The sequence below is a fragment of the Erpetoichthys calabaricus genome, chromosome 12, assembly GCF_900747795.2.
Source record: "Erpetoichthys calabaricus chromosome 12, fErpCal1.3, whole genome shotgun sequence".
Lineage (NCBI taxonomy): Eukaryota > Metazoa > Chordata > Cladistia > Polypteriformes > Polypteridae > Erpetoichthys > Erpetoichthys calabaricus.
In genome coordinates this window covers 3,871,231-3,896,854 of record NC_041405.2, presented here as the reverse complement: position 1 = coordinate 3,896,854, position 25,624 = coordinate 3,871,231, and the positions used below count along the sequence as shown (strand labels likewise).

At 44.5% G+C, this 25,624-nt stretch overlaps 1 protein-coding gene across 1 annotated transcript; it reads right to left on the bottom strand.

The window, feature by feature from the left end:
• Window positions 1-8,427: 8,427 nt before the first annotated feature.
• LOC127529843 (serine protease 27-like) lies at window positions 8,428-15,208 on the bottom strand. The gene is made up of 4 exons (XM_051934836.1): window positions 14,928-15,208; window positions 14,444-14,715; window positions 14,128-14,294; window positions 8,428-8,706 (listed from the first exon to the last, which is right to left on the bottom strand). Exons 1-4 carry the CDS (start codon window positions 14,939-14,941, stop codon window positions 8,428-8,430), a joined length of 732 nt encoding a protein of 243 aa, XP_051790796.1. The 5' UTR covers window positions 14,942-15,208.
• Between the last annotated feature and the right edge of the window lie 10,416 nt (window positions 15,209-25,624).

The following is a 25,624-nucleotide window of genomic DNA, read 5'->3' as shown; positions in this document are numbered from 1 at the left end:
CACATGAAGGTTCAGTCCAAAGTGTTTGCCATAATAAGGGAAGCAGTCACTAGAGAAATGACAAAAGGACCACCAACGGAAGTCCCGTATGCAGATGGTATGTTATTAATTACTAATAGCGAGGAAGAACTAGGAGAGGAGTCTCTAAAATGGAAAAGCAGATTGGGATTAAAAGTGAACCAGGATAAGACAGCAAATGTAAAGATGGCAGGTGCCAAACAGCGAACTGTACAGGAATCTGGAAGGTGGCCATGGATGTCAATGAGGTTTGTGGCAGAAATGAAGCTTCAAAGCCAATCAGGTGCACAGAATGCAAGAAATGGGTTCACGGAAAGTGACAAAGGTCAGGAGATGTGGAGAAGATGGAACCCCATGGACAGTCAGCCACCTAGCAGACTTGGTGATGGAAGGTGGGCTGGTAAGTTTTGTGATCATGGCAAGGGTACCGGGGAGTACTGGCGGAGCGGGATGTGCCATGGCTGCCAGACTGAGGTGCAGTTGGCAAAACTTTGGAGAGGTTACTACTATTGTTGAAAATGTGAGGCAACATCATGAAAAGGGAAAGGGAGTGTGTGTGCCTGTGTGGAGTCTGGTGGGGAGACCAGGCCATTAAAATCTGAACATCTGAAGGTGTTACGGAGAACTGATAAGAAGGATGTGCGACGTCTCACTGAAACAGACGCGGAGGAACGACGACCGAAGCAGCAGAAGAGTCTGAAACCTAAAGTGCCGTTTGGCAGAGCTGCTGTGGATGATGACATCTGGGCCAAGCAAAGTCCTGGTTTGTCAGTGGAAGGTAAACGAGGCCTAAAGGCAGGCCAAAGAAATGCTGGGTGGGCCGATGAGGTGGGATTAGATATGAAAGAAATGGGGCCTACAGGTGCTGGCACACATGATAGAAGGTGGCGGAGGAGAGGAATTAGGGTTAAAATGGCCAGTCGGGGTTATCCTGGAAACCAGCTGTACAACTGAACTGCGCCTCTGAGTTCATTTTGGATGAGCAGTTATTTTTATTTAGCTAATTATTCTCAGAACATTAGAACAATCTGGACGAGAGCAGGCCATTTAACCCAACAAAACTCGCCAGTCCTGTCTACTTACATCAAGTAAGGGTGGTCTCGTGGCCTGGAACCCCTACAGATTTTATTTTTTTCTCCAGCCTTCTGGAGTTTTTTTTTTGTTTTTTCTGTCCACCCTGGCCATCAGACCTTACTCCTTTCTATGTTAACTAATGCTGTCTTAATTTAATTTCTTATTTTGTCTTTTATTTTTCTTCTCTTCATTATATAAAGCACTTTGAGCTACTTTTTGTATGAAAATGTGCTATAGAAATAAATGTTGTTGTTGTTGTTGTTGAGTTTGGAAGGCCCCTAAAGTCTTGCTGTCCACCACATGGCTTGGTCACTCATTCCACATGTCTGTGGTTCTCTTCCTAATGTTTGTGTGAAAATTCCCCTTCACAAGTTTCCAACTGCATCCTCGATGAACTCATTATAAAGTCACCGTCTCGATCCACTAGACTGATTACCTTCATCATTTTAAACACTTCACTCAGGTCTCCTCTTCATCTCCTTAAGGCTCAGCTCTTTTAATCTTTCCTCCTAACTCATCCCCTGTAGCCCTGAATCTGCCCAGTTGCGCTTCTCTGGACCTTTTCTTGTGCTGCTGTCTTTATGGAGACCCAAACTGCACCCAGGACTCCAGATGAGGCCTCATCAGTGTGTTATAAAGCTGGAGCAGAACCTCCTGTGACTTGTACTCCACACGTCAAGGCGCTATATAACCTGACATTCTGTGAGCTTTCTTAATGGCTTCTGAACACTGTCTGGAAATCAATAGCTTAGAGTCCACTACGACTTCTGAATCCTTCTCACAAGGTGGACTCTTGATTTTCAGACCTCACATTTTTACTTCTTTCATGTAATTCTTTACATTTACTGACATTAAATTTCATCGTCCACAAATCTGCCCAAGCATGTCTGCTGTCCAAGACCCTCTGTGATGATTCAATGGATTCTTGATAATCTCGCCACCACCATCTACTCAAAGCACCATGATGTTCCAACAGTGAAGAATTAAAAGCCAGAAGTCTGCATGTCCATCATCATCAAGTCCTTCCGTGAGAACCCTAGACACAAGAGGACTATTTCATTTATGTTAGGTAGAATGCTCAGAGGGGACTGGGTGGTCTCGTGGCCTGGAACCCCTGCAGATTTGATTTTTTTCTCCAGCCGTCTGGAGTTGTTTTTTGTTTTTTCTGTCCACCCTGGCCATCAGACCTTACTCTTTTTTTTTTTATGTTAACTAATGTTGTCTTATTTTAATTTCTTATGTTGTTATATATTTTTTTTTATTTACTGTTCTTCATTATGTAAAGCACTTTGAGCTACTTTTTTGCATGAAAATGTGCTATACAAATAAATGTTATTATTATTATTATTATGTGCCAGTCCACCTATCTGGGTATTGTCTGCAAACTTCAGCAGCTTGTCCTTTATATTCCCATCTAAATCATTTATAGATATTAAAAATAGCAGAGGCCCCCACACTGCCCCCTGCTGGTCACCACGCTTAACACCACCCAATTCTGATGAGGTTCCTCACACCGTCACCCTCTTCTTCCTGTGTCTGTGCCAATGCTGCACCCATCTACAAACATCACCCTGAACTGCCACTTCTTGTAGTTTGATGCCCAACTTCTCATGTGGCACCTCATCAAATCTGCACAGACTCTGCCAGGGATTAGGGGTGCTTACTGACTAATAATTGAATATCATCTTCATTTCACCTTCCAGACCAACTACTTCAGTTTTCATGGTGACAACAAACCAACCTGCCATTCAATTGCCTGCAGCACCACACAATTCATCTTTGAGTCTTTCCTCATCACTCACCTCCTGTAGCCCTGAATCAGCCTGGTTGCTCTTCTCTGGATCTTTTCGTGTGCTGCTATGTCCTTTTTGTAGCCTGGAGACCCGAACTGCACCCAGGACTCCAGATGAGGTCTCACCAGTGTGTTATAAAGCTTCAGTGTCACCTCTTTGGACTTGTACTCCACACATCAAGGCGCTATATAACCTGTCATTCTGTGAGCCTTCTTAATGGTTTCTGAACTCTGTCTGGAAGTCGATAGCTTAGAGTCCACTATGACTCCTAAATCCTTCTCACAAGGTGGACTCTCGACTTTCTGATCTCCCATTGTGTGATCAGACCTAATAAGACTTAAAGTTAATGCAAGCGTTAGGCTCAGCTCCTTTAATCTGTCCTCATCACTCATCCCCTGTAGCCCTGGTTGCTCTTCTCTGGACCTTCTCTTGTGCTGTTATGTCTTTATAGAGACTAAACATGCACGCAGGATTCCAGATGAGGGCTCACCAGAGTGTTATAAAGCTTGAGCAGACCGTCCTTGGTCTTGTACACATCAAGGCGCTATATAACCTGGCATTCTGTTAGCCTTCTTAGTGACTTCTCAACCCTGCCTGGCCATTGATAACGTTGTGTCCTTTGCGACTCCTCAGTCCTTCTAATGAGGTGGACTTTCGATTTTCAGACCTCCCATTGTTCTTGGTGTACCCTACTGGATATCCTTTCCAAAATGTTACGTTTTAGAACGTGGCAGACCCCCGTCCCCCCACCAAAACACATCAATGGATTTCGTTTTTCAATCACGTGAATTGTAAACTGCTGTCTGGCAGTCGTTTTCTACGGTCTTTGTGACTTTAGTCTTCTTTGGGGTTTTGTGTTGCAGTTTAATTTCTGTTTGAATTTCCACAGCTCCTTGCTGTTTTTATTATAAATAAGTACATTTGATTTGATGTTATGAGGGGCTGTCACGAAACCGGCTCTCCCTCATTGTTCCAAGTGGCAGTGAGAACAGTGGCAGTGCCCACGGTCTGTCACCTCGTCGTGCAGGTGTGCAGTCATGGGAGAGTGACAGCCTGGCCATAATGTTCTCAAACGAGTGACAGAATCCCGTCCGACTTCATTTTCTGCCTGGACGGTGAATTGCAAATGACAGGGGACTGTTAAAAGATTTTCATATTGTGAAAATATGCCAAATTAGGAGATGGACTTGTCTTAAAGTGAGAGCGGAGTCTGCAGCGGCTTTACTCTGAAGTGACCTTTCACGGTTCGCTTTCTTTAAATTCGGACTGACGGAGAAACAGTGGAGAGTCGATAATTCAAATAGCAACGAGTCTACTTGCACGCTGGTCCCTGCCACTTGCTATTCAGAGTCGTTTTCTGTGAGAAGGTCAAATCTCAGCCGAAGTCGACGCCACGTCACGGGACTGCTAGCTGTGTGGGGTGTCAGATTTGCTGACTGCCGCTGTCGGTCTTGTTGCTGGACTGCAAATCGCCGACTACGCCGCGTCTCGTGATGGCGTGCTGACCTTCCAGCTCAGACGCCCGTCGCCCCTTTCTGTGTCTGACAGGCCCACCGCTCTATGAAGGGTTAACTGAAACGCCAAACCCCTCGTGTTCTTTCATTGCTTTCTGCTGTTTTTGGATACGACTCAACATTCCATACACAGAAATGTGACAACTGACTCTTGGATGAACTATGGAATTACGCTGGTGGACTTTGTTGGGCTGGATGGCCTGTTCTAGAACGTTCTAACAAGTAAATAACATTGTGAAATGCCCCACCCTTTTGGCTGAAGCCCCAAATGCACCTGAATACCACGCTGTTATGGTACATTGAAGACGAGACATCAAACCGATGAGCTGCTCTTCTGTTTGTGAGGCCCAAACACCCATTCCTGATTCCTCATTGCTTCAATCTCTACTATGACTTCTGAGTGAGCATTCATCAGATGTCCGCTCTCATGCACACAGAGCCCACCTTATATAACTGAAGACAAAATCAAACCTGCTTGAGGGCCAAGTCGCATACTCAGAGCCCGTCAATCCATTGGGTCACATAGGTGGCCTCCTAGGGCGCCGTCCTCAGAGGGGCAGCATTTCAGAAAGTTATGGGGCGCACACTCTGAACATCGATGAGGGGACCCCTGGTGGTGAAACTCTGATGACACTGAGTGGGCGCAGCTATCCTGTGTGACACACGTGCGCTTAGGAGCAGACAACAAGCCAGGAGATGACCAGTTGATTTATGGTACTAACGCCTCCCTCTCTCCCTCTGTCTTTCATCAGAACCAAAGAAGAAAAATTACAATTCCATTCACTAACCTTCACCACTTCGGGATTCACAAAATGGCTGCCCAACGTCACTTCTGCTTCTGACTCCTGATAATGATGTCACTTCCGGTCTCCCAATAATGACATAGCTCAGCGGTTCTCAAACTGTGGGGCGCAAAGTAACAAAAAAGGGGGCGCGAATGTTGCCATATGTGGCGTAATTTCGCTATTCGTAGGGAAATTTTAAACTTGTATCAGCAGTGTATCGGCAGCAAAAAATGTAGGAATACATTTTATTAGGGCTTCAAAAAACGTTAGGGGGGCGCGATTAAAACTGTTATGAAAACTCGGGTTGCAAATACTTAAAGGTTGAGAAACGCTGACAAAGCTGATGATGATGTCACTTTCCAGCTCCTGATGATGATGTCACGTCTGTCTCCATCATGATGACATCACTTTCGGGTCCTTCCCGATGACGCCATTTTTCCAGCTCCTGATGCTGATGTCACTTCCAGTCCACCAATAATGATGCCACTTTCTGGCTCATGATGATGACGTCACTTCCGTCTCCATCATGATGACGTCACTTCCAGCTCCTGATGATGATGTCAGTTCCAGTCCACCAATAATGATGCCACTTTCCAGCTCCCGATGATGACGTCACTTCTGTCTCCCTCATGATGACATCACTTCTGGTCTCCCAATAATGACGTTCCTTTCCAGCTTCTGATGTTGACGTCACTTCCAGTCCACCAATAATGATGCCACTTTCTGGCTCATGATGATGACGTCACTTTCCAGCGCCTGATGATGATGTCACATCCGGTCCACCAACAATGATGTCACTTTCCGGTTCCTTCCCGATGACGCCACTTCAACCCAACAATTTTGACGTCATTTCCTGCCACATCACACCCGACTGCCATTTTCTGTATAAATAATGCCATCTTCCAACTGCATGTTGTCAAATGTTTTGGTTTTTGATCCATTTTCATTGCTATCTTCATAACGTCCGCTGGACATTACACGGGGCAATTCCCCAACTCTTTTGATTTTATGGACCTCGTTTATTTCTTATTCCACCTGCTATGAAAGTAGAAGTGCGCATTCTCCATACACCATAGGGTGAGGGCTCCTTAAAGTTCGTGGTGTATCCACAAAGGGGAGCCGTTTGTGCTACTGGATGGGGGTCACGCTCTCGACACTGAAGGGAACCCACGTGGTCATTGAACTCTGATATAAGTGGGCACTCCATTTATGAAAATAAATGTGTCCATGCTCTGGACACCAAGGGGCGCGCCACTCCTTAAAGCTGGCAGTATATACACAAAGGGGACTCCATTTGTGTAAGCACACGGAACACCAAGGAGAGCCCCCTCCCCAGGTCATCGACCTCTGATGATACGTGGGTGCTCTTTATGAGACTAAAAGTGCTCAGGCTCTGTACACCAAGGGGGAACCTCCCGCCACAGGCCATCAAAATTGAATAACACCAACTACCCACCATGAACAACAAGGGGAGACACCATCCACCCGCCTGGAGCTTTAGATGGACCAAGTGGCACAAGTTACTGAATATGCCACGTTAGACGACCCACCAACTGCCTCCGACTTGTTAAGATTATGTACATAAATGATGGCTACACCTGCAAATTACCAGAAGAGTCGCATAATGTGACACGACGTCTAGATGTCAGGATACATCAGACGTTAGTTTAATGGGATTAATGGCAGAGAGCAGTGAAAGTGTAAGCACATTTGAACTCAAGTCTTCTCAAATGTGACTTGACTTGACTTGATTAACTCGACCTGACTTACCTGGATAACAGTGGGCTCAACATTTTATGTGGAGTGGCTTCTTGCTCAACATTTGGCCTAAGAACAAAGCCACAAATAAATTATGGGAGCACAACATTCTCTGAGAGCAACTTCTCCCAACCATCCAAGAACAGTTTGGTGACCAACATGATGGAGCACCAGGCCATAAGGCAAAAGTAACAATTAAGTGGTTCGCGGAGCAAAACATCGACATTTGGGGTCCATGGCCAGGAAACTCCCCAGACCTTTAATCCCATTGAGAGGTTATGGTCAAGAGGCGGGTGGACAAACAAAACCCCACCAATTCTGATTCTGCAAGAATGGGCAGCTGCCATCAGTCAGGATTTGGCCCAGAAATTGACTGACAGCCAGCCTGCCAGGGCGAATTGCAGGGGTCTTGAAAAAGAAAGAAGGACAAATATGGACTCTGCGCATAAACTTCATGTCATTATCAATCAAAGGCTTTGAAACTTCTGAGCTGCTTGTAATTCTACTTCAGTACACCAGAGAAACATCTGACAGAAAGATCTAAAAACACTGAAACAGCAGACTTTGTGAAAAACGATACTTGCATCGTTCTCCAAACTTTTGGCCACGGCTGTACAGAGATCACGATTCAACTGAAGCTACATAAAGCACAGCAGAAGAAACACAGCAAAAAAACACCTTGAGATGCCGAAACTGAAACGTCTGGAGACCAAAGGAGAGTTCATAGCCGACCTGAAGAATCGCTTTGGTGGAAACAATCACAGGGCCAGATGTCAACGCCAAGTGGCAGTCTATAGAGGACATGGACACAGAAACGAGTGACGCACTTGAGATCAAAAGTCCGTATCTAAGATGGCTCAGGCAGTGTTAGGAATGGACCAAAAGCATATCCTAAAAGTACAGCAGCTTTCAGGTGGACTCCATCTGGAAAGAGGAAACTAGGATGGCCAACAACAACATGGCGGAGGACGCTAACATCTGAACTTAAGGAGATGAACCTCACCTGAGGTGAGGCACTACATGCTGCCAAAGACCAGATCAGAAGGGAGCGAGGAGAGGATTAGGATCTCTTGGTCCTTCATCGAAAATATCTTCTGTCTTCTTAGTCGTCAGAACACACGTGTGGACAAAGAGTAATGCATGGGGCCAGTTAACATCTTGTCATGTGGTACAACTTTCAGTGGTGAGAACTGTCGTAACCACCATTACCCAAAACTGTGGTACCCCTGGCATTTCAGTAAAAACATAACGATAATTAGAAATAATACACGTTAAACACAAATCAATGTTGAAAATAGCAATACATTTGAATTATCCACACTTGCACCCCATAATAACAAATGATCAGGAAATGAAAAAATCCATAACATCCAAAATAAAAAAACAAAAATGAATAAACATAAGAGACCCCCAGGCCCACCAATTGTCACCAGGCAGTGAATTTCATTCTGAAGAAGATCGGTTCCATTTAGTTCTTGTCATCCATTAGATCAGGGAGAGGATGAAGGAAATCAGCAGTAGGAGCAAAGCCAGGAGAGCAGCAGGTTTCTGCAAGCGGACCACTCCTGAGCCCAGCACAGATGTGGTCTCTGCTTCGATGGTTATATTGGTCATCTTCTGGATCCACGCTGTGACGGATGAGACGCGAGTGTAGATCACCGGCTTGTTTGGTATTCCGCATCCATAACCCCAGCTGACGATCCCGGCTTGGACCCAGGAGCCATCTGTCCGCCGGCGGCACACCAGCGGCCCCCCATTGTCTCCCTGGGAAATGAGATGGGTGCGTTAAAAGAAGCAAGTTAAACTTTTTCTTGTTAATTCTCCTGATTTTTAGGCGACGTCCACACTACCGCAATTTCGTTTAAAATAACAGAAGTTCATCTCCGTTGTTGCCTTTTCGTCCACACTAACCGGGCCTTTATAACCCCTGAAAACGGCGACTTTTGAAAACACAGACTCTGATTTGCTCGCGGTTACTTTGTAGCCCTTCCCCGATTGGATCCTGCACATTACACCATCTCATTCTCCGATTGGTCACTCGTCAATAACCATAAAACAACATAGCGGATGAAAGCCCCCCGTCAGACTGGATTAAGGGAATTACTACTCTGTAGTCTCGTTTCGTCCAAATTGCTCACGTCAGTAACTTTTCACCGACTGCGCATTCACGTCTCAGAAAGATGACGGAGCCGTTTATATTCCATAATGAGTTTGTAAAACACCCCCCTGATAAAACGAGCCCCGTGCAACGATATTTTCATAACGAGAATGAGAACTAAATATATTGTTTTTCGTTTTACAAGAACAAGAACTAAAATTAAAGCAAACAGAGAAACTAAAACTAAATAAAAATTAATGATATCTGAACAAAGTAAAACGAGAACGAAAATTGAGTAAAAACGGAAAAAAAAAACCCAGCAATATTGATCTCATTCAAACCGGTTGAGTCGTGCAGTGGGGTTGTTTGTAGGTCACTCTGAGCGTTCAGTTAGGTTGTGCTACACCTTGGGCCCACTGTAGTCACGTGGTGCAGTTTCTGTAAAGGAACACATTGGGCTCGTCGGGTTGAAGCAGTAAGCACGTGAGGTTGAGTCGATGGCGAGTTTTGCACAGATGTTTGTGGGTAGAAATCGAAAAAGTAACGTGTGGAAATATTTCAGTTGCTGTGCAGATGATAATAAAAGCAAACGTAACGTGCGAGAAGAAGAAAAAGAGTGCGGGTTTTACTTAGTGGGGAGAGTACTACGAATCTGAGGGCTCATTTAGCTCGATATCATCCAATGGTTTTAAGTGCATTAGACGAGGAAAAGAAGACTAAAGCTGAGAAGAGAAAGAGAGAAGGAAAGCGTAGGTCTCGGAGTGTCAGTGCAGGACCAGCTGGATCAGGACTTACTTAGTGGAAGTCCAGCACTTCTCTGGCACCAGGACTGCACTTCAGTACTGGCAGCAGAAATCGTCATCATATGGTGATGGACAAGTTTACAGATGAGATTAGACAGGAGTCCCCGTGGACTCTGATGTCTGCTGATGACATTGTGATGTGTAGCGATAGTAGGGAGCAGGTTGAGGAGACCCTGGAGAGGTGGAGATATGAGAGGAGAGGAATGAAGGTCAGTAAGACCACCATGACAGAATACATGTGTGTGAATGAGAGGGAGGTCAGTGGAATGGTGAGGATGCAGGGAGTAGAGTTGGCGAAGCGTCAATGAGTTTAAATACTTGGGATGAACAGTACAGAGTAATTTGGGATTGTGGAAGAGAGGTGAAGAAGAGTGTGCAGGCAGGGTGGAATGGGTGGAGAAGAGTGTCAGGGGTGATTTGTGACAGACGGGTATCAGCAAGAGTGAAAGGGAAGGTCTACAGGACGGTAGTGAGACCAGCTGTGTTATATGGGTTACAGACGGTGGCACAGGAGACAGAGCTGGAGGTGGCAGAGTTAAAGATGCTAAGATTTGCGTTGGGGGTGACAAGGATGGACAGGATTAGAAGTGAGGATATTAGAGGGTGAGCTCAGGTGGGACAGTTGGGAGACTAAGTCAGAGAGGCGAGATTGCGTTGGTTTGGACATGTGCAGAGGAGAGATGCTGGGCAGATTGGGAGAAGGGTGCTAAGGATAGAGCTGCCAGGGAAGAGGAGAAGAGGAAGGCCTAAGAGAAGGTTTATGGATGTGGTGAGAGGGGACATACAGGTGATCAGGGTGACAGAACAAGATGATGAGTACAGGAAGATATGGAAAAAGATGATCTGCTGTGGCAACCCCTGACGGGAGCAGTCGAAAGAAGAAGAAGACAGTCTGGTGGTGCCAGTAGCTGAGGACCTCATCTGTGCACCTGCATCACAGGCGTTCGTCGAGTGAATATTTTCACTGTGTGGCTATCTGTGTAACGGGCGTCACTCAAAATGTGCGCTCGTTTTAAAGCTTAATGTTTTCTTGAGTTGAAACATTTGATCCTGCTGACTACACTCATTAGGCCACTTCATCTGTCTGATCATTGATAGTCAAGCTGTGTTTAATGGCATTACTGTGAGCTGTGAGTGTGTAGCAGGTGCCACATGTGCTAGTGTCCTGTTGTCGGTTTGCATCACATCAAGAAATGAGTTACTCAGAGTAGGGAAATACGCCAGTAAGGGGAGGACACAACGCGGAGAAGAGAGTTGGGGCTGAAGACTCTTTATAACCAGAAAAGAAGGAGGAGACAGAGAGACATCGAGCGGTGGAGCAAGAAGAAGCAACGAGTCAGCGCCAAGAATCCACCTGCTGGACGAAGGTTTTAGTTTACTTGGCGATACGAGTGAGACGCGTCTCTGAAGACAAACTTTTTTTTTGGTTTCACCGGGGCGCTCGACTTCCTTTTGGGGCCGGTAGGACAAAACCTTTTTTGTTATCGGCTCAGCTGCTGGCGTACTCCGTGAGGCTTCCAACATTACACCCTGCTCAGAAACTGTAAAGACGGTGAACCGATTTGGGAAATCGAGTTATCTCAGGCAAGAACATCTCACCCCCTAATCGGTGGAAGGTTGTCTTTGATTTTTGTTTTGTACTCGTTTGTTGGGGGGAATTACTTAAACTGTTTTTTCTGTCAATATGTTTATCTTTTTCATTTTTTTTCCTTTCATCATTTTCATGCTTATTGTCTTATGCTGATCTGGTGCATGTGGTGAGGGGGGGTCTTAAATAAGGACGAGCGTTGGTAACGTTACCCCAAAGATTTTAATAATGAACTGTTTCTCCCTAGCGATTTTCTTATTGTGCAGCGGCCCAGGGTTTGATTGTTCTCCCCAAGTGTATTCTGTTGACTGAAACATAACCTGCAATGAAATACGGGCAGGCTGGCATTTTGTGATCTTGCAACAGAAAAAAATTGTACTAATATTATGTAAAAAGGCCAGAACTAAATAAAATCAAAACTAAAATTTTAAACACAGAACTAGATAAAAATAAAAATTATTGACTCCACTGAAAGCGAGAACAAAATTTAAAATTAATTTTATAGACCACAATTAATATCAGAACTGAAATATCGCTGGTCCTGTGTGATTAAAATGAGACTAAAATTACGGAGGTCTTCCAATGAGAAATCCAGCAGAAGGACACTTGCTATTGGCTAACTGAACTGATTACAACGTGTAGGCGTTTCGAGGCAATGGAGCCCCCCCCCCCCCTTCAGGCAGGTGGTAATCAAATTACTTGACCCCCCCCCCCCCTCATCTGAATAAGAGCTTTAGAAGAGTTGCCTCACCACTGAAAAAAGTAGAACATTGATGTTGTTCATTCAACGTAAATTTTCTCTTTCAAGCAACTTAAGATTAGTCATTTAGTGTTGTAGCTTCAAATATTTGGTTTCAGATCTCAATCAAAGTAAAAAAAATTTGTTTGTACCAAAGTAAGTTATGGTGGAGGGAATAAACATAAAATTCCTATTTCAGTTAACCTAATATTTTAGTTTGTTCGTGTGATGTGTGCGAGGGGCCGTTTGTATTTTCTTCTGGTCGAACTTTTCAGCGTGCTGGCTTTCCAACTGTCAAAAAAGAAGAAGACTTTCCCGAGTGGAGTGGACGTCGCCACACAGGTCTGGTCATTTTCAGCAGCAGACTTTTATAATGGAGGATTTCTGGTAAGTAACCCGGTTTCTCAACTGTTAATTTTAAGTATAACAAACTCTAGGGGCTGCGGTGGGTTGGCACCCTGCCCGGGATTGGTTCCTGCCTTGTGCCCTGTGTTGGCTGGGATTGGCTCCAGCAGACCCCCGTGACCCTGTGTTCGGATTCAGCGGGTTGGAAAATGGTTGGATGGAAACTCTAGGGGCGGTTCGAATCCCCGTCACTGCCAAAAGAGATCCTACTCTGCTGGGCCCTTGAGCGAGACCCTTAACCTGTAATTGCTCCAGGGGCGCTGTACAATGGCTGACCCTGCGCTCTGACCCCAAGGGGTATGCGAAAACTAACAAATTCCTAATACAAGAAATTGTATATAAGGCAAAATAAAGAACAAAAAAAAAAAACTCGTAATAAAACATATTTTCAAGAAAGCTATAGAAACATTAATGATTTTTTGTTGTATATTTAAGATTTACACTGGAAAATGCGTGTGTATCTGCACAAAATTTTTAAATAAATGTAAAAAGTACAGCATTGGAATGTGTTATGTTCATAATATTTCTAATAGCATAAAAACAGGTTACGACCAATAAACCATTTTAAATTGTAACAACTTTAAAAATAGATTTACTTCAGTATAAAACACTACACCAAATCACTCTAAATGATTTGCCTCAGCTTAAAAATTGTGGGATCAATACGATAAAAAGAATTACATTGGTTCAGATTGAAAATATGAAGTGTGAATGAATCATTATCTTAATTATTTTAAGTTGAATGGAGTTTATACTTTTTTCAGTGCAGTTGCGGGTGTTGCAGCACCCGAAGCCCCAGACAGAGGTGCACATACACAGCCAAGGGTTCAAATAAAGTAAATGCTGTTACATACACAGGGGCCCACCCTCCTGCTGCGGCTGAAGACCCCCAGTGTTTATATTCTGGAAGCTGATCCTTCAGTGGTTCATGAATATTTGAGGACTGCTGTTCGATTGAAATGATTCTTTGTTAATGTTTGGCTTGCCAGTGGTATTTGTTTGGTATTTTCGGTAAACTCTGACCCTTTTTTGTTTCCTGTTTTACTTTTTTTCGGTATTTTTCGTTAAATCTCAATTCACTATTTATAAATATTCTGTTTTGAACTTGTCACTCAAGCCACAGGTTATACAGTTCCCTGTTCCCTTGTAGGGCAGCTTTTGGTGTATTTTGAGACCTTAGAGATATTTGGGACTTTTGAAGCCAAAACCCCTTTTAGGCCCAAGTAGGCCAAAGCCAATCAATGGAGTTTTGGGTCAGGCTTCCTTGGTTGAGGCCTGATGTTTTTTTATGAGTCTTTCATTTTCTAAGATCTCACATCATTTAACTCTTTGCTATGACCTTTGCCTGCTTTTTTAACTTCAGTTTATCATTTAGGCTCTTAACTTATATGGCCATCTCTTGGCCTAAAGCCCTTTTTGTTCTTTTCAGGATTAAATAAACACCACTTTGGTTATAATATTTTAGCACTCTTCATTAAACAAATAAACAAATGACAGTAATGAATGAAGATAGAAAATCAGGAAAGAAAAGAAGGGTTAGACATCAACTCACATTGCAGGCGTCTTTGCCCCCTTCAGCATAACCGGCACACATCATGTTGTCCAGTATCATGGGCAGGGATGCGTTTTGCTTGGTGTTGTTGTACATGCGGTCACAGTCGGCGTTGGGAATGATGGTTACGTTGAGCTGCTGGAGGGGGCCTGTGTTTGGTAAAAGCGCTGTAAAGAAATGGAGCAACAACACAGTTGTAAGCAGCTCAGCCAATCAGAGCACAGGATGGTGTGTGGCCAGAAATAATTGGTTAGTAAACCCTGATGGACACAGGAGTTAAAGGGGCAGGTCTGGTGCTGACTGGGGGGGTTCTCACCTCCTATGCTGATGGCACCCCACCCTGTCACCCAGCAGTCATCCTTGGGGGTAAAGACGTCACTCTTCCTGGGCAGACAGACCGGGCGGATTACATTCGTGTAGTTCACAGGCTGCTGGAGTTGCAGCAGGGCCACGTCGTTCCCAGTTACATAGTTGGTGTAGTTTGGGTGAATGAAGATGTTTTTCAAGCCACGGGTGACCGTTTGAGCCCCTGTCCCATTCTTGAAGAGAAGACCGAGCTCCACTTGGTAGAGAGAGACGTTTAGTGGGCTGAAAGGTAAGCAGAATTCATTTTAGTTCTCATCATGAAGAAGACCACTGTACCGTCTAACAAACACATTACAGAATCGTTAAAAATGACAAAAAAATAATAAAGAGGATCTTCAGCTCTGATTATGTCCTTTCCTCAGAAAAAAAGGCACAAAGCAGCAGTATGAATGGACCACTAATGAACAGCCGACAAGAGGGCAACCTTCACCCACCTGAAGAAACACATCACGGAAGTGAGCAGCCATTCATTGCTAATCAGGGACCCTCCACAGAAGTGACTACCTTGGAAACGAAGGCTTATCTGCCACGGCCAGGCACCTGGAACTGCTGCGGTACCTCCGATGATCCTGCTTTGCAAGGCTGGAACGCCACATGCTGCTCAAGGGGAATAAGAAGAGTAATCAGCCATGTTGTAAATGTATCACCGCTAGAGAGGAGCGCGTCCGAGTGAAAAAAGCAACGCATGACACTCACGTCCTATTCAGTCAAGAGAGGCAGGTGAGGTCATCATGAAAAGTAAAAAACTAATAATGATAACATAAAATGAATGTGTCCACTGGTCTGAGCTATAAATTTATTATCTGTATGATTCCAATAATTGTGATCATTTTTACAGTCAAAATCACTAAATTGGCGCATTTCCTGTTCAAATACACGGGAGAAACGCGAGGTGTGGCAGCGACGAGCCTCACCACTATGGCAGGCCGTTTTAACATTTAATCTGTTTAACATGATATCAGCAGTTACAATGCTGCTATTGTTGATTTTACATTTGATATCAAGCTTTTAAAATTTGATATCGAGTTTTTAAAATTTGATATCACGCTTTTGAAATTTGATATCAAGCTTTTAAAATTTGATATCATACTTTGAAATTTGATATCAACTTTTAAAATTTGACATCACGCTTTTGAAACTCAATTTCAAAAAAAGAGAGCTTAAATGCTTCCATAGTATGGCAGGTCATTTTAACATTTAATCCATTTGTCTTTTTATGAAATTTGATATCGAGCTTTTGAAATTTGATATCAAGCTTCTGAAATTTGGTATCGAGCTTCTGAAAAGCTCGATATCAAATTTCAGAAGCTCAATATCAAATTTCAGAAGCTTGATATCAAATTTCAAAAGCTCAATGACACATTTCAAAAGCTCGATATCAAATTTTGAAAACTTGATATCGAATTTTGAAAACGTGATATCAAATTTCAAAAGCTTGATATCAAATTAAAAGCATGATATCAAATTTAAAAGCTTGATATCAAACATTACAATGTTGATATCCATTTTTAAAAACTTCATATCACATTTCAAAAGTGTGGTAACAAATTTCAAAAGCTTGATATCAAATTTAAAAGCAACGATATCAGCATTGTAACTGCTGATATCATGTATAACAGATTAAATGTTAATTGCCACCCTGACGGGGTTGATGCATGTGATTGGCGCGTGCCTGTCGCTGTCTCTCTGTATGTCACCAATATAAGATCTGGCGAATATATTTAATGAATGTGTCTGACATATTTAGTCTTGCTGATCGGACATAAAACCGCAGTGAAAAGGCATAAGGTGAGGCGGACAGTACCGTGGCATCCTGAAGGGGGCGCATGTGAGCTCAACAGGCGCTCGTCTCGCTGCTGTTCATCAGCGCAGAGGCGCCGATAAGTTAGCGATATCAGAAAGTCAAGTGCACGGCAGCGCTCCGTTTCTTTCTTTCTTTCTTTCTTTCTTTCTTTCTTTCTTTCTTTCTTTCTTTCTTTCTTTCTTCCCAACTGACTACCAAAATGGAAGATTACATATCTAACCTTAAAAATTTCTCAAAAATGGACTTTCAGTCAAAACAGGAAGTGATAAATAACGGAAGACCAACGCCGTAGCTACAAGGTTTGCTTCAAACTAAGGGACAAAAGACTGATCGCTCTTTTCAAACGGAGTGCTCAGAACTGGACAGATCCACGACGAGTTTGCTCCTTGGCGATCATCTCCATTGAAGCGGAGATACTTTTAAAACTAATGGAAAAGAAGGAGGACTTTTACAAGAAAGTGACGGAGATTTTCGGGGAGAAGGATAAGCGCATGGACTTCATTTACAAATAAAGGTAAGACCAGAAACAGTTTTCAATTTTATATAAAATGGGATCAGACTAAGAAAAAAACAATCCAAAATTTAAAAACTAAATTTTGACCTTAAATAAAAAATTCTTTTGTTTTTCTTGTTATCCTTTTCTTGAGCAGACTGTATTAAAATTGAATTAAACATCAGAATTAAAAGCCATTTCTGGCCCAGAACCACTTGAAGGTGCTAATCCTCGTCCCAAACTCTTCACACTCGGCCTCCAACCATCCCAGTGCACACCGTTTTCCCAGAGAATGCAGCGTTCAGGGGACTCGGAGGAGGTCACTCACCCATCCCTGGAGCGGATAGGCACTATGGTGGTACGGCTCTGGGGGTGCAGGGTGGGTGATATTCACATGGAATTCCTGAAGGTTCTGGGTGTCGTTGGGCTGTCTATGTTGATGCACCTTTTCAACAGTGTGTGGAAGTGCGGGACAGTGCCTTAGGATAGGTAAACTGGGGGGGAGGGGATGGTGGTCCACATTTTTAAGAAAAGGAGACCGACAGGGGCGGCATGGTGGCGCAGTGGGTAGCGCTGCTGCCTCGCAGTTGGGAGACCTGGGGACCTGGGTTCACTTCCTGGGTCCGCCCTGCGTGGAGTTTGCATGTTCTCCCCGTGTCTGCGTGGATTTCCTCCCATAGTCCAAAGACATGCAGGTTAGGTGGATTGGCGATTCTAAATTGGCCCTAGTGTGTGCTTGGTGTGTGGGTATGTTTGTGTGTGTCCTGCGGTGGGTTCGCACCCTGCCCGGGATTGGTCCCTGCCTTGTGCCCTGTGTTGGCTGGGATTGGCTCCAGCAGACCCCCGTGACCCTGTGTTCGGATTCTGCGGGTTGGAAAATGGATGGATGGATGGATGGAGACCGACAGAGTGTGCTCAGGCTTTAGAGGGATCACACAACTCAGTCTCCCTGGGAAGGTCTATGCCAGGGTTCTGGAAAGGAGGGCCCACCTGGTGGTCAAACTTTGGAATCAGGAGGGAGGTACAATGCAATGATTATGGACAGAATTTCTAAATGCAGCCAAACAGTGGAGGGGGTCCAGTTTAGTGACCTCAGGATCTCAGCTCTTTTGCAGATAATATGGCACTGCTGGCTTGGAAACAGGTTTCAAGATTTGATTTCTAATTAGGAAAACTGCAGGAAAACAAATGGTGGCCATCCAAGAACTGAGTCTGACACAGTGAGTTAGCTGGTCATCTACTGACTCACTTTGCATTAGTTCGCTGGTTAAGGACAAAAAAAAAAAACAGCAATTAAAAAGTCTGTCTTAATATTTAAAAATGTGTGAATTAAAAGTAAGGGAAAGCATTCATCTTCCATTAGCTGAAGGAATTGGCAACTGCCTGGAATACAAAGTTTAAGTCAGGAGACAATCACTGCTCCCCTAGTGGCCACACTGGGAAATTCATCTCCTTCGCTACCGTCGTCCGGGTAAGGAGTCCGATTTGCTGTGCACAGCTGCTTTAAACTAACGTTCAGTCTTTAAAAACTGATGCTATAAATCGACCTCATGAAAACGACAACGAAAGGACTCAAAGAGCAGACGTAATCAGAGCTCGCTTAGGGGGGCTCGCCGCTACACCACCCGACAGCTGCCTCTTCGTTTGTGAACCGCACTGCCCCCCAGTGGCCACAAAGCAGATCTCGTGCGCTCAGTTCGCCTTTCGCTATTCGCAGGCCCGGCCTTAGGCATAGGCGAAGTAGGCAACCGCCTAAGGACCCGGCGTCCGGGGAGCCCCGAAACGTCTCCTTGGTCTAATTTTCACGCATTTCGCAGAGCTTCCAGGGGGGCCCCTGGACCCCCCTTTCGCCTAGGGCCCCATAATACCTAAGACCGGGCCTGCTATTCGGTATTCTTACTATGGCCCCAGAAGTGTGCATTGTGTTGAAGAAGCGCAACTTGCCATACTGAATGCAAGTAAAGAAGTAAAATAAAATAAAGAAGAAGAAGAAAAGCCAATGTGCTTATCTGTAAGAGAAAGAAGGGGAGTCGCTCACCTGTGCCAGCAACACGTCCTGGGAGAAACAGCAGCGCTGGAATGGAACGAAAAATAGAAGACGTTAAAACCCGGGAGTCAGTGCGTGGATACTGAAGGTCAGTTTTCATGATATCGGCAATAAATAAATACATACATACATACATACATACATACATACATACATACATACATACATACATACATACATACATACATACTGTACATACTTTTACATGAGTAAGAAACCGCAGGCACTGTGATTTATTTATTTATTAAGCGCCTTGATCATGGGAGAGGCGTGTACAAACAAAATGTATTATTATTATTATAGGTTGACAGATATAGGCAATGTCTCGAGGCTCCCAGATTCTTGGGTTCGAATATCGCGGACAGGGCTGTCTTAACGCATGGGCACGCTGGGCAGATTCCCCGGGGGCCCCACGAGTATAGGTGCCCACGTTTTTTTTTTTTTCTAATGCCTATGTATATTTCTGTTTTGCTTTCAAAAGAGGGGCCTCAGTGCTCTACTTTGCCCGGGGGCCTATGCTGTTAAGACGGCCCTGATCGCGGGCGGTGGTCGTCCATCCCCCCTTGTGGGATCTCCTCCCAGACCCAAAGAAAAAGTGTGTTAGGTTTGGATAAGTTAGTCGGCGACATCATGCAAAGCACTTTGAGCTACATTATTTGAATGAAAATATGCTATAGAAATAAATGTTGTTGTTGTTGACGTCAAAGAGGCCCGAGGCCATCTGTCCTTGTGTCTGTGTGGGCGCGCGAACGAAAAAGCGACTGAGTGGGTCCTGCAAGGGCATGGCGTCCACGATTGCCTCGTGTCCTACACCCGGTTCTGCTGGGATAGGAGAGTGGAGTAACCGTCCATCCATCCATCTATCCATTTTCAAACCCACTTGAGTTGAGTAGTGTCACGGTTCAAGCGTAGCGGATTTAGGTATGGGAGGCAATGCAGCTGCCCAGGATGGCATCTTGCCAAGGGGTGAAACGGGGCGCCCGAACACAAAAAAATAATAAAAAATAAAATAAAATAAATAAATACATGAATGAATGAAAGAAAGAAAGAAAGAAAGAAAGAAAGAAAGAAAGAAAGAAAGAAAGAAAGAAAGAAAGAAAGAGGAACTTAAAAGGCGCACGACTCTTAAAGTGCGCATGTATACGGCCACCATTTATGTTGCGGACGGGCCGCGCGCTTCAGACAACGAATTCATCCGCATGTCCACTCATCCATCCATCCATCCATACATCCATCTGAATGAACACACATCCATCCATCCAGTACATCCCATGTTACATACATATACAGATCCATCAGGCACAGACATGACAGCAATCCAGCAGCACGTAACGTGCCCATGTCCCACGGAGACGTTCGTACACAAAACCTGTTAACAATCAAGGTGACAAAGTAGTTTTTCCAAGCGCTGCCATAGGGTATCTATTTTTTGTTCTCTAAGGAGCCACATCCACATGAAGGTTCCAGAAAGAAGCCCCTTGATTTATTTAAATCTGTGGCAGGCTCCGTAAATAACCGCGAACAGATGATTACAGATGTGTTTCCGAGTAGTGGATTCCTGATTTTCGAAGGATTCTCGCTGCACCTCAAGGTTTCCTTCATCTGTTTATGCCCTGCTACATCGCCTATAAAGACATTAAAAAATTCCGTATTGCCCCGACATTACGAACCTTCTCACAGCCACAAGAGCTCTCCGCAGGACGAGAAGGTTCCAATGGATCTCCGAGGATCGAACCCCACCCAGTTAGTAAGGTGTAATGCACTACAGCCCCCGAATTTGAAGAGCGCACCTGTAAGGGTCACTTTACACCATAAGAGACATGAAATTAACGGAGTGTGCCGCCGTTCTGTCAAAGCGCCCGCATGCCCGCCATGCCCGCCATGCCCAGTCTGCGCTCTCCAGCTCATCAAACGTGCGGAGTTCAGGTGGATGAGCGCAGCGCACAAGTAGACACACGCGGCCATATAAGTTAGCTTTCACGTAACGAGCCCTGCAAGATCTTCTCAGAGTGGGGAGTCACGATTAATGTCGAAGAATCGGTTTGAATTTTTCAAAGGAATATTCGCAAATGGAAACCCGTTTAAATGAAGTTGTAGTTTAAAGAGATAAATGGCCGTTCAATGTAGAACTCGAGCTCATTCAAAGAAACAGCATACTTATCAAGGGAATCACGAATCCGGGCAGACCACCCGTCACTGCCACTCTCGTCTTCTTCTCAGCAGCCATCAAGTCTCGTAGGGCGAGGGTCGGTGGAGATGTGAGGACGGAGGGGCTGTAAATCCTTTTGGCCGGTGGGTGGGTGTCGATATCTTCCGTATTCCAAGCCGATGGTCCCAACACCTCCCTTCACAATTTAAATAGATTATCACAGAAGTACCCTTAAATATAACGACGCGATCAGCGACTTGGACGTCAACTAAGGAACAATTTCGAGACGAACCTAATTGATATTTGATTGTATTGAAGCACCTGTGTCATCGGTGGTCTTGCCCCCCCCCCCCCCCCCCCTCATGTTTAGTTTGGTTCCTTACCAAACCACAAACGGACACATAGACCACATGTCAACATCCCCAACTGGCCTCGCTTCTTCCAGCAGCAACCCAAGCTTTTTCCTGCCTGGTCTCCCTTCCAAGTTCTGGCGGGGACCGAACATGCTTAGCTTCAGGTGGCGTGGCAGCCGCATGGCTAACGAGAATGACAGACGGAGGCTTGCAGGGAAAGTCATAGCGGACTCGGCTCACTGGCAGAAATATCCTGAGGAGTTTACCCTGCGGGCGGCACGGTGGCGCAGTGGGTAGGGAGACCTGGGGACCTGGGTGTTCGCCTCCCGGGTCCTCCCTGCGTGGACTTTGCATGTTCTCCCCGTGTCTGCGTGGGTTTCCTCCCACAGTCCAAAGACATGCAGGTTAGGTGGATTGGCGATTCTAAATTGGCCCTAGTGTGTGCTTGGTGTTTGGGTGTGTTTGTGTGTGTCCTGCGGTGGGTTGGCACCCTGCCCGGGATTGGTTCCTGCCTTGTGCCCTGTGTTGGCTGGGATTGGCTCCAGCAGACCCCCGTGACCCTGTGTTCGGATTCAGCGGGTTGGGAAATGGATGGATGGATGGGTTTACCCTGCTCGCCTGAAGGCCTGTGGGCTTCACATAATTACGCAGGGATTGGAGAATTTTAATGACGGAAAGTTGTCGGGCCTGTCCTGTTTAACCAGTTCCCCCCACGACCATCATCAGGACCAGCAGGACAGACGGGCTAAATCAGCGTCTGCATGACCCTGCTGATCATTCATTTCACTTTTTCCAAGTGGTCACTTTAGATGTAGCATTTTATATGAGACCCTGAAACTGTTCACCGTGTCGCCCTTTATCAAAGGTGAGCTTGTTTTGTTTTATATTAAAAACAAAAAAAGGTTTAAAACGTGCGCCCCGGGCCATCCCATGATATATGAGATCGGTCCGGGCAAAATGAAGACATCTGGTTAGTCCTTCCAGTTGACCTGGTTATGCATCCCCGTGAAGCTTTACAAGTGGTGACGAGAGATTCGGAGAAAGACGTCACCGTCCAGCACTTTGAGCTCCATTATTTGTAGGACAATGCGCTCTATAAATAAAGGTTGTTGTTGTTGTTGTCGTCTGTGATTTCCACCTTCGACCACCGAGACTTAGCTTAGGTGTGCAGATGGCAACTTAAAAGACACGGGACTGGCGAAACGAACAGCCAAGCAAACGAGCGCGACGGACCGGCCTCCCGTCTTGTGTGCTCATGTTAAATACCTGAAGAAAAGTCAGAATCTGGGCTGTACAAAAATAAAGAAAAGAGAATTTAAAGAAGAGTATCAAGCAGGGGTCTCACTTACAACCTTTCAGAAATAAATGTGTCCACTGTAAAAAAAAAAAAATAACGTTAAATATACGGTAAAATACTGGCAGCTGGGTTGCCACTATTTTATCGTGAAAAAGAAGGTGACCATACTTTTAGGTCTACGGTATACCTTTGTAGGAAAAACTGGGGGGGAATGGGGTTTGCAACACATTCCAACAGAACAGCATTGTTGACCGTAACCAGAAATTCATGTAATGTAATAATTATGCCAATCAATAAACCATTAGAAAGTACTGTTAGGGTCAAACCAGTATCATTTAATTATACACATTAAAAATAATTTAATGTTTAAGGAAACCAAGCCACATTGTCTGGTGGGGAAGAAAAGTTTGCTTTTGTGGTGTATGGTGTCCTACTTATCGAATACAACCCACCATAAATCAGTTTCCATAACCTCAAAAATCCTTCAGCACGCAGAGAAAAATAAGTCTGCTAACTGAGTTTTAAGTATTTTTCCCTGCTATTCACAGGTATACGGTTCACTAGGAACAATATGGCAAAAGGGGGCGTGTCCTTATGCAAATATCGTAACCGGTTTTACTGAAACAGCGCTTTACATTTTACGGTTGTTTACCATCGCTATTTAACAGTTTTACACTGTAAAATTAACAGATTTCTTTCAGTGTAATTGTAATGCATCATTAACGGTATTTATCATATTTTGAAGGTAGAAAAATATCGATTTTACAGAACTTGGGCGTAAAAAATAATGAAATGTATTGTTAAAATATACAGGTAATTTTCAGTAGAACATAAGGTAACTTTCCTTTTTTTCAGAAAAGGTCTTTTACTTTCACGATTTACAGTATTTTTACCGTTAAATTTACTGAAACTTTTTACAGTGTCCATCTTGGATTGGAGGCGTCAATCATGACGAGAATACGCAGTAGACTGACGGGCGGCAGCTCACCTTGTTATTAATTTAAACCCCTTATTGGTGGGAAACTGGGATGAAGGTTTAATAATAATAATAATAATAATAATAATAATAATAATGAAAGTACTACTAACACGAAGAAAAAGAACTAATGATATTACTACAATACTACTATTATACTAATAATAATAATAATAATAAGAAGAAGACGAAGAAGAACTACTAAGTGCATCCTCTTGCAGAGCCACAGCACCACACCACACATTACCACAGCTCTGCGTCAGCAGTTTCAGGACAGAAGTGACGTCACTGCATGTCTAGGCCAGCATTTTAGTGACAGAAGTTTATAAGTCGGGACAAATTTAATTGATTGACACATTAAACCACACCAAATCCATCCATCCATTTTCCAACCCGCTGAAACTGAACACAGGGTCACGGGGGTCTGCTGGAGCCAATCCCAGCCAACACAGGGCACAAGGCAGGAACCAATCCTGGGCAGGGTGCCAACCCACCGCAGGACACACACAAACACACCCACACACCAAGCACACACTAGGGCCAATTTAGAATCGCCAATCCACCTAACCAGCATGTCTTTGGACTGTGGGAGGAAACCCACGCAGACACGGCGAGAACATGCAAACTCCACGCAGGGAGGACCCGGGAAGCGAACCCAGGTCCCCAGATCTCCCAACTGCGAGGCAGCAGCGCTACCCACTGCGCCACCGTGCTGCCCACACCAAATCCTAACTTAAAAAAAAGACTAACCCCTAACATTAAACAACCCCTTATACAGTATTAACCTTTTATAGTACACACACTCACCATACTAACCCCAAGCCTTAACATCTGTCCTAAAACTGCTGGTCTAGAACTGCTGGCATAACCCTGTGGTGATGTTTGCTTGAGCGGCTCTGCAGTTGGATATTATTGTAATAAATGGCATATAACAGAGACAGCTGCATTGCATTTGTCATTCCAACACATGGCGCATCACAAACATTTGAAGAAATGCATTCTATAATGTGCCATCTGTTGGAATGACAAATACAGTGCATTTTGGTACTACATACATTACAAAATTCATTCCAATACAGGAGATGGTGCACTGCAGACAATAAACCTGAAGATCTCTGTCAATTATTTCGATTTAGACAGGTAGTGAAGTTAATAAAGTGCAATAAAACGACCGGGTGCACTGCCTTACAACCGTCAGATGTCCTACACAAAAAAGTTGCTTCTTTACCTTTAACTGAGAGTATTTGCTCCTTTTTAACAGAACATACTTCAATAACTGGATGTCCAAAACCTAATCAACTACCGCATGTGTAGTGACAATGCTGCAACAATGACCCATGGAAAGAATAAATATAGATACATTTGCAGGGAAACTGAAAGACAGAAGATCCATCTGAAAGGAACAAGAAACACACTGACTGATTTCACGAAGGGTATATGTCTGCAGCCCGGAGCCTCCACCCTGGAGCTCCAAGTAGGTGGAGTTGACTCCAATAAGCACCAATCGAGTCGAGCTACAGACCTTGAGAGCTCCGCCCAGTTACACTGCGGGCAAGGTTTGGGTTGTTAGGGGGTGATCTGGCTCATATAATGCCAAGTGCTGTCATGCATGTCAACTCCATTTATTCAGAGCTCCAGGCTGCAGGAATATCTCAAATTCAGTCCTTAATCCTACAGAAGATCAGTAGGTTCGCCTAAAGACACCTGAGCAGGGTCACAGGGGACTGGAGCTCGACCCCAGGTGCTATAGGGCATAATAAGGCAGGAACAACCCCTGTTGGAATGGGCAGAGTGGTCCATCGCATGGGTACACCCTCACACCCACTAGGTCCAATTTAGCGTTGCTACTCCGCCTAACCTGCAGGTCTTCTGACTGTGGGAGGAAACCCACCAGAGCACGAGCAGAACATGCAGCCTCCATAACAGAGAGGACCCAGAACATGACACAATTAATAGAGATTAATTATATATATATATATATATATATATATATATATATATATATATATATA

Bases quoted from the DNA above. Each gene is read 5' to 3' on its own strand.
- LOC127529843 (XM_051934836.1), bottom strand. The intron at 14,295-14,443 runs GTGAGAACCCCC...ATTTCTTTACAG, and splicing joins GGGTGCCATCAGCATAGGAG to CGCTTTTACCAAACACAGGC. The intron at 8,707-14,127 runs GTGAGTTGATGT...CTCATTTCCCAG, and splicing joins GGGGCAAAGACGCCTGCAAT to GGAGACAATGGGGGGCCGCT.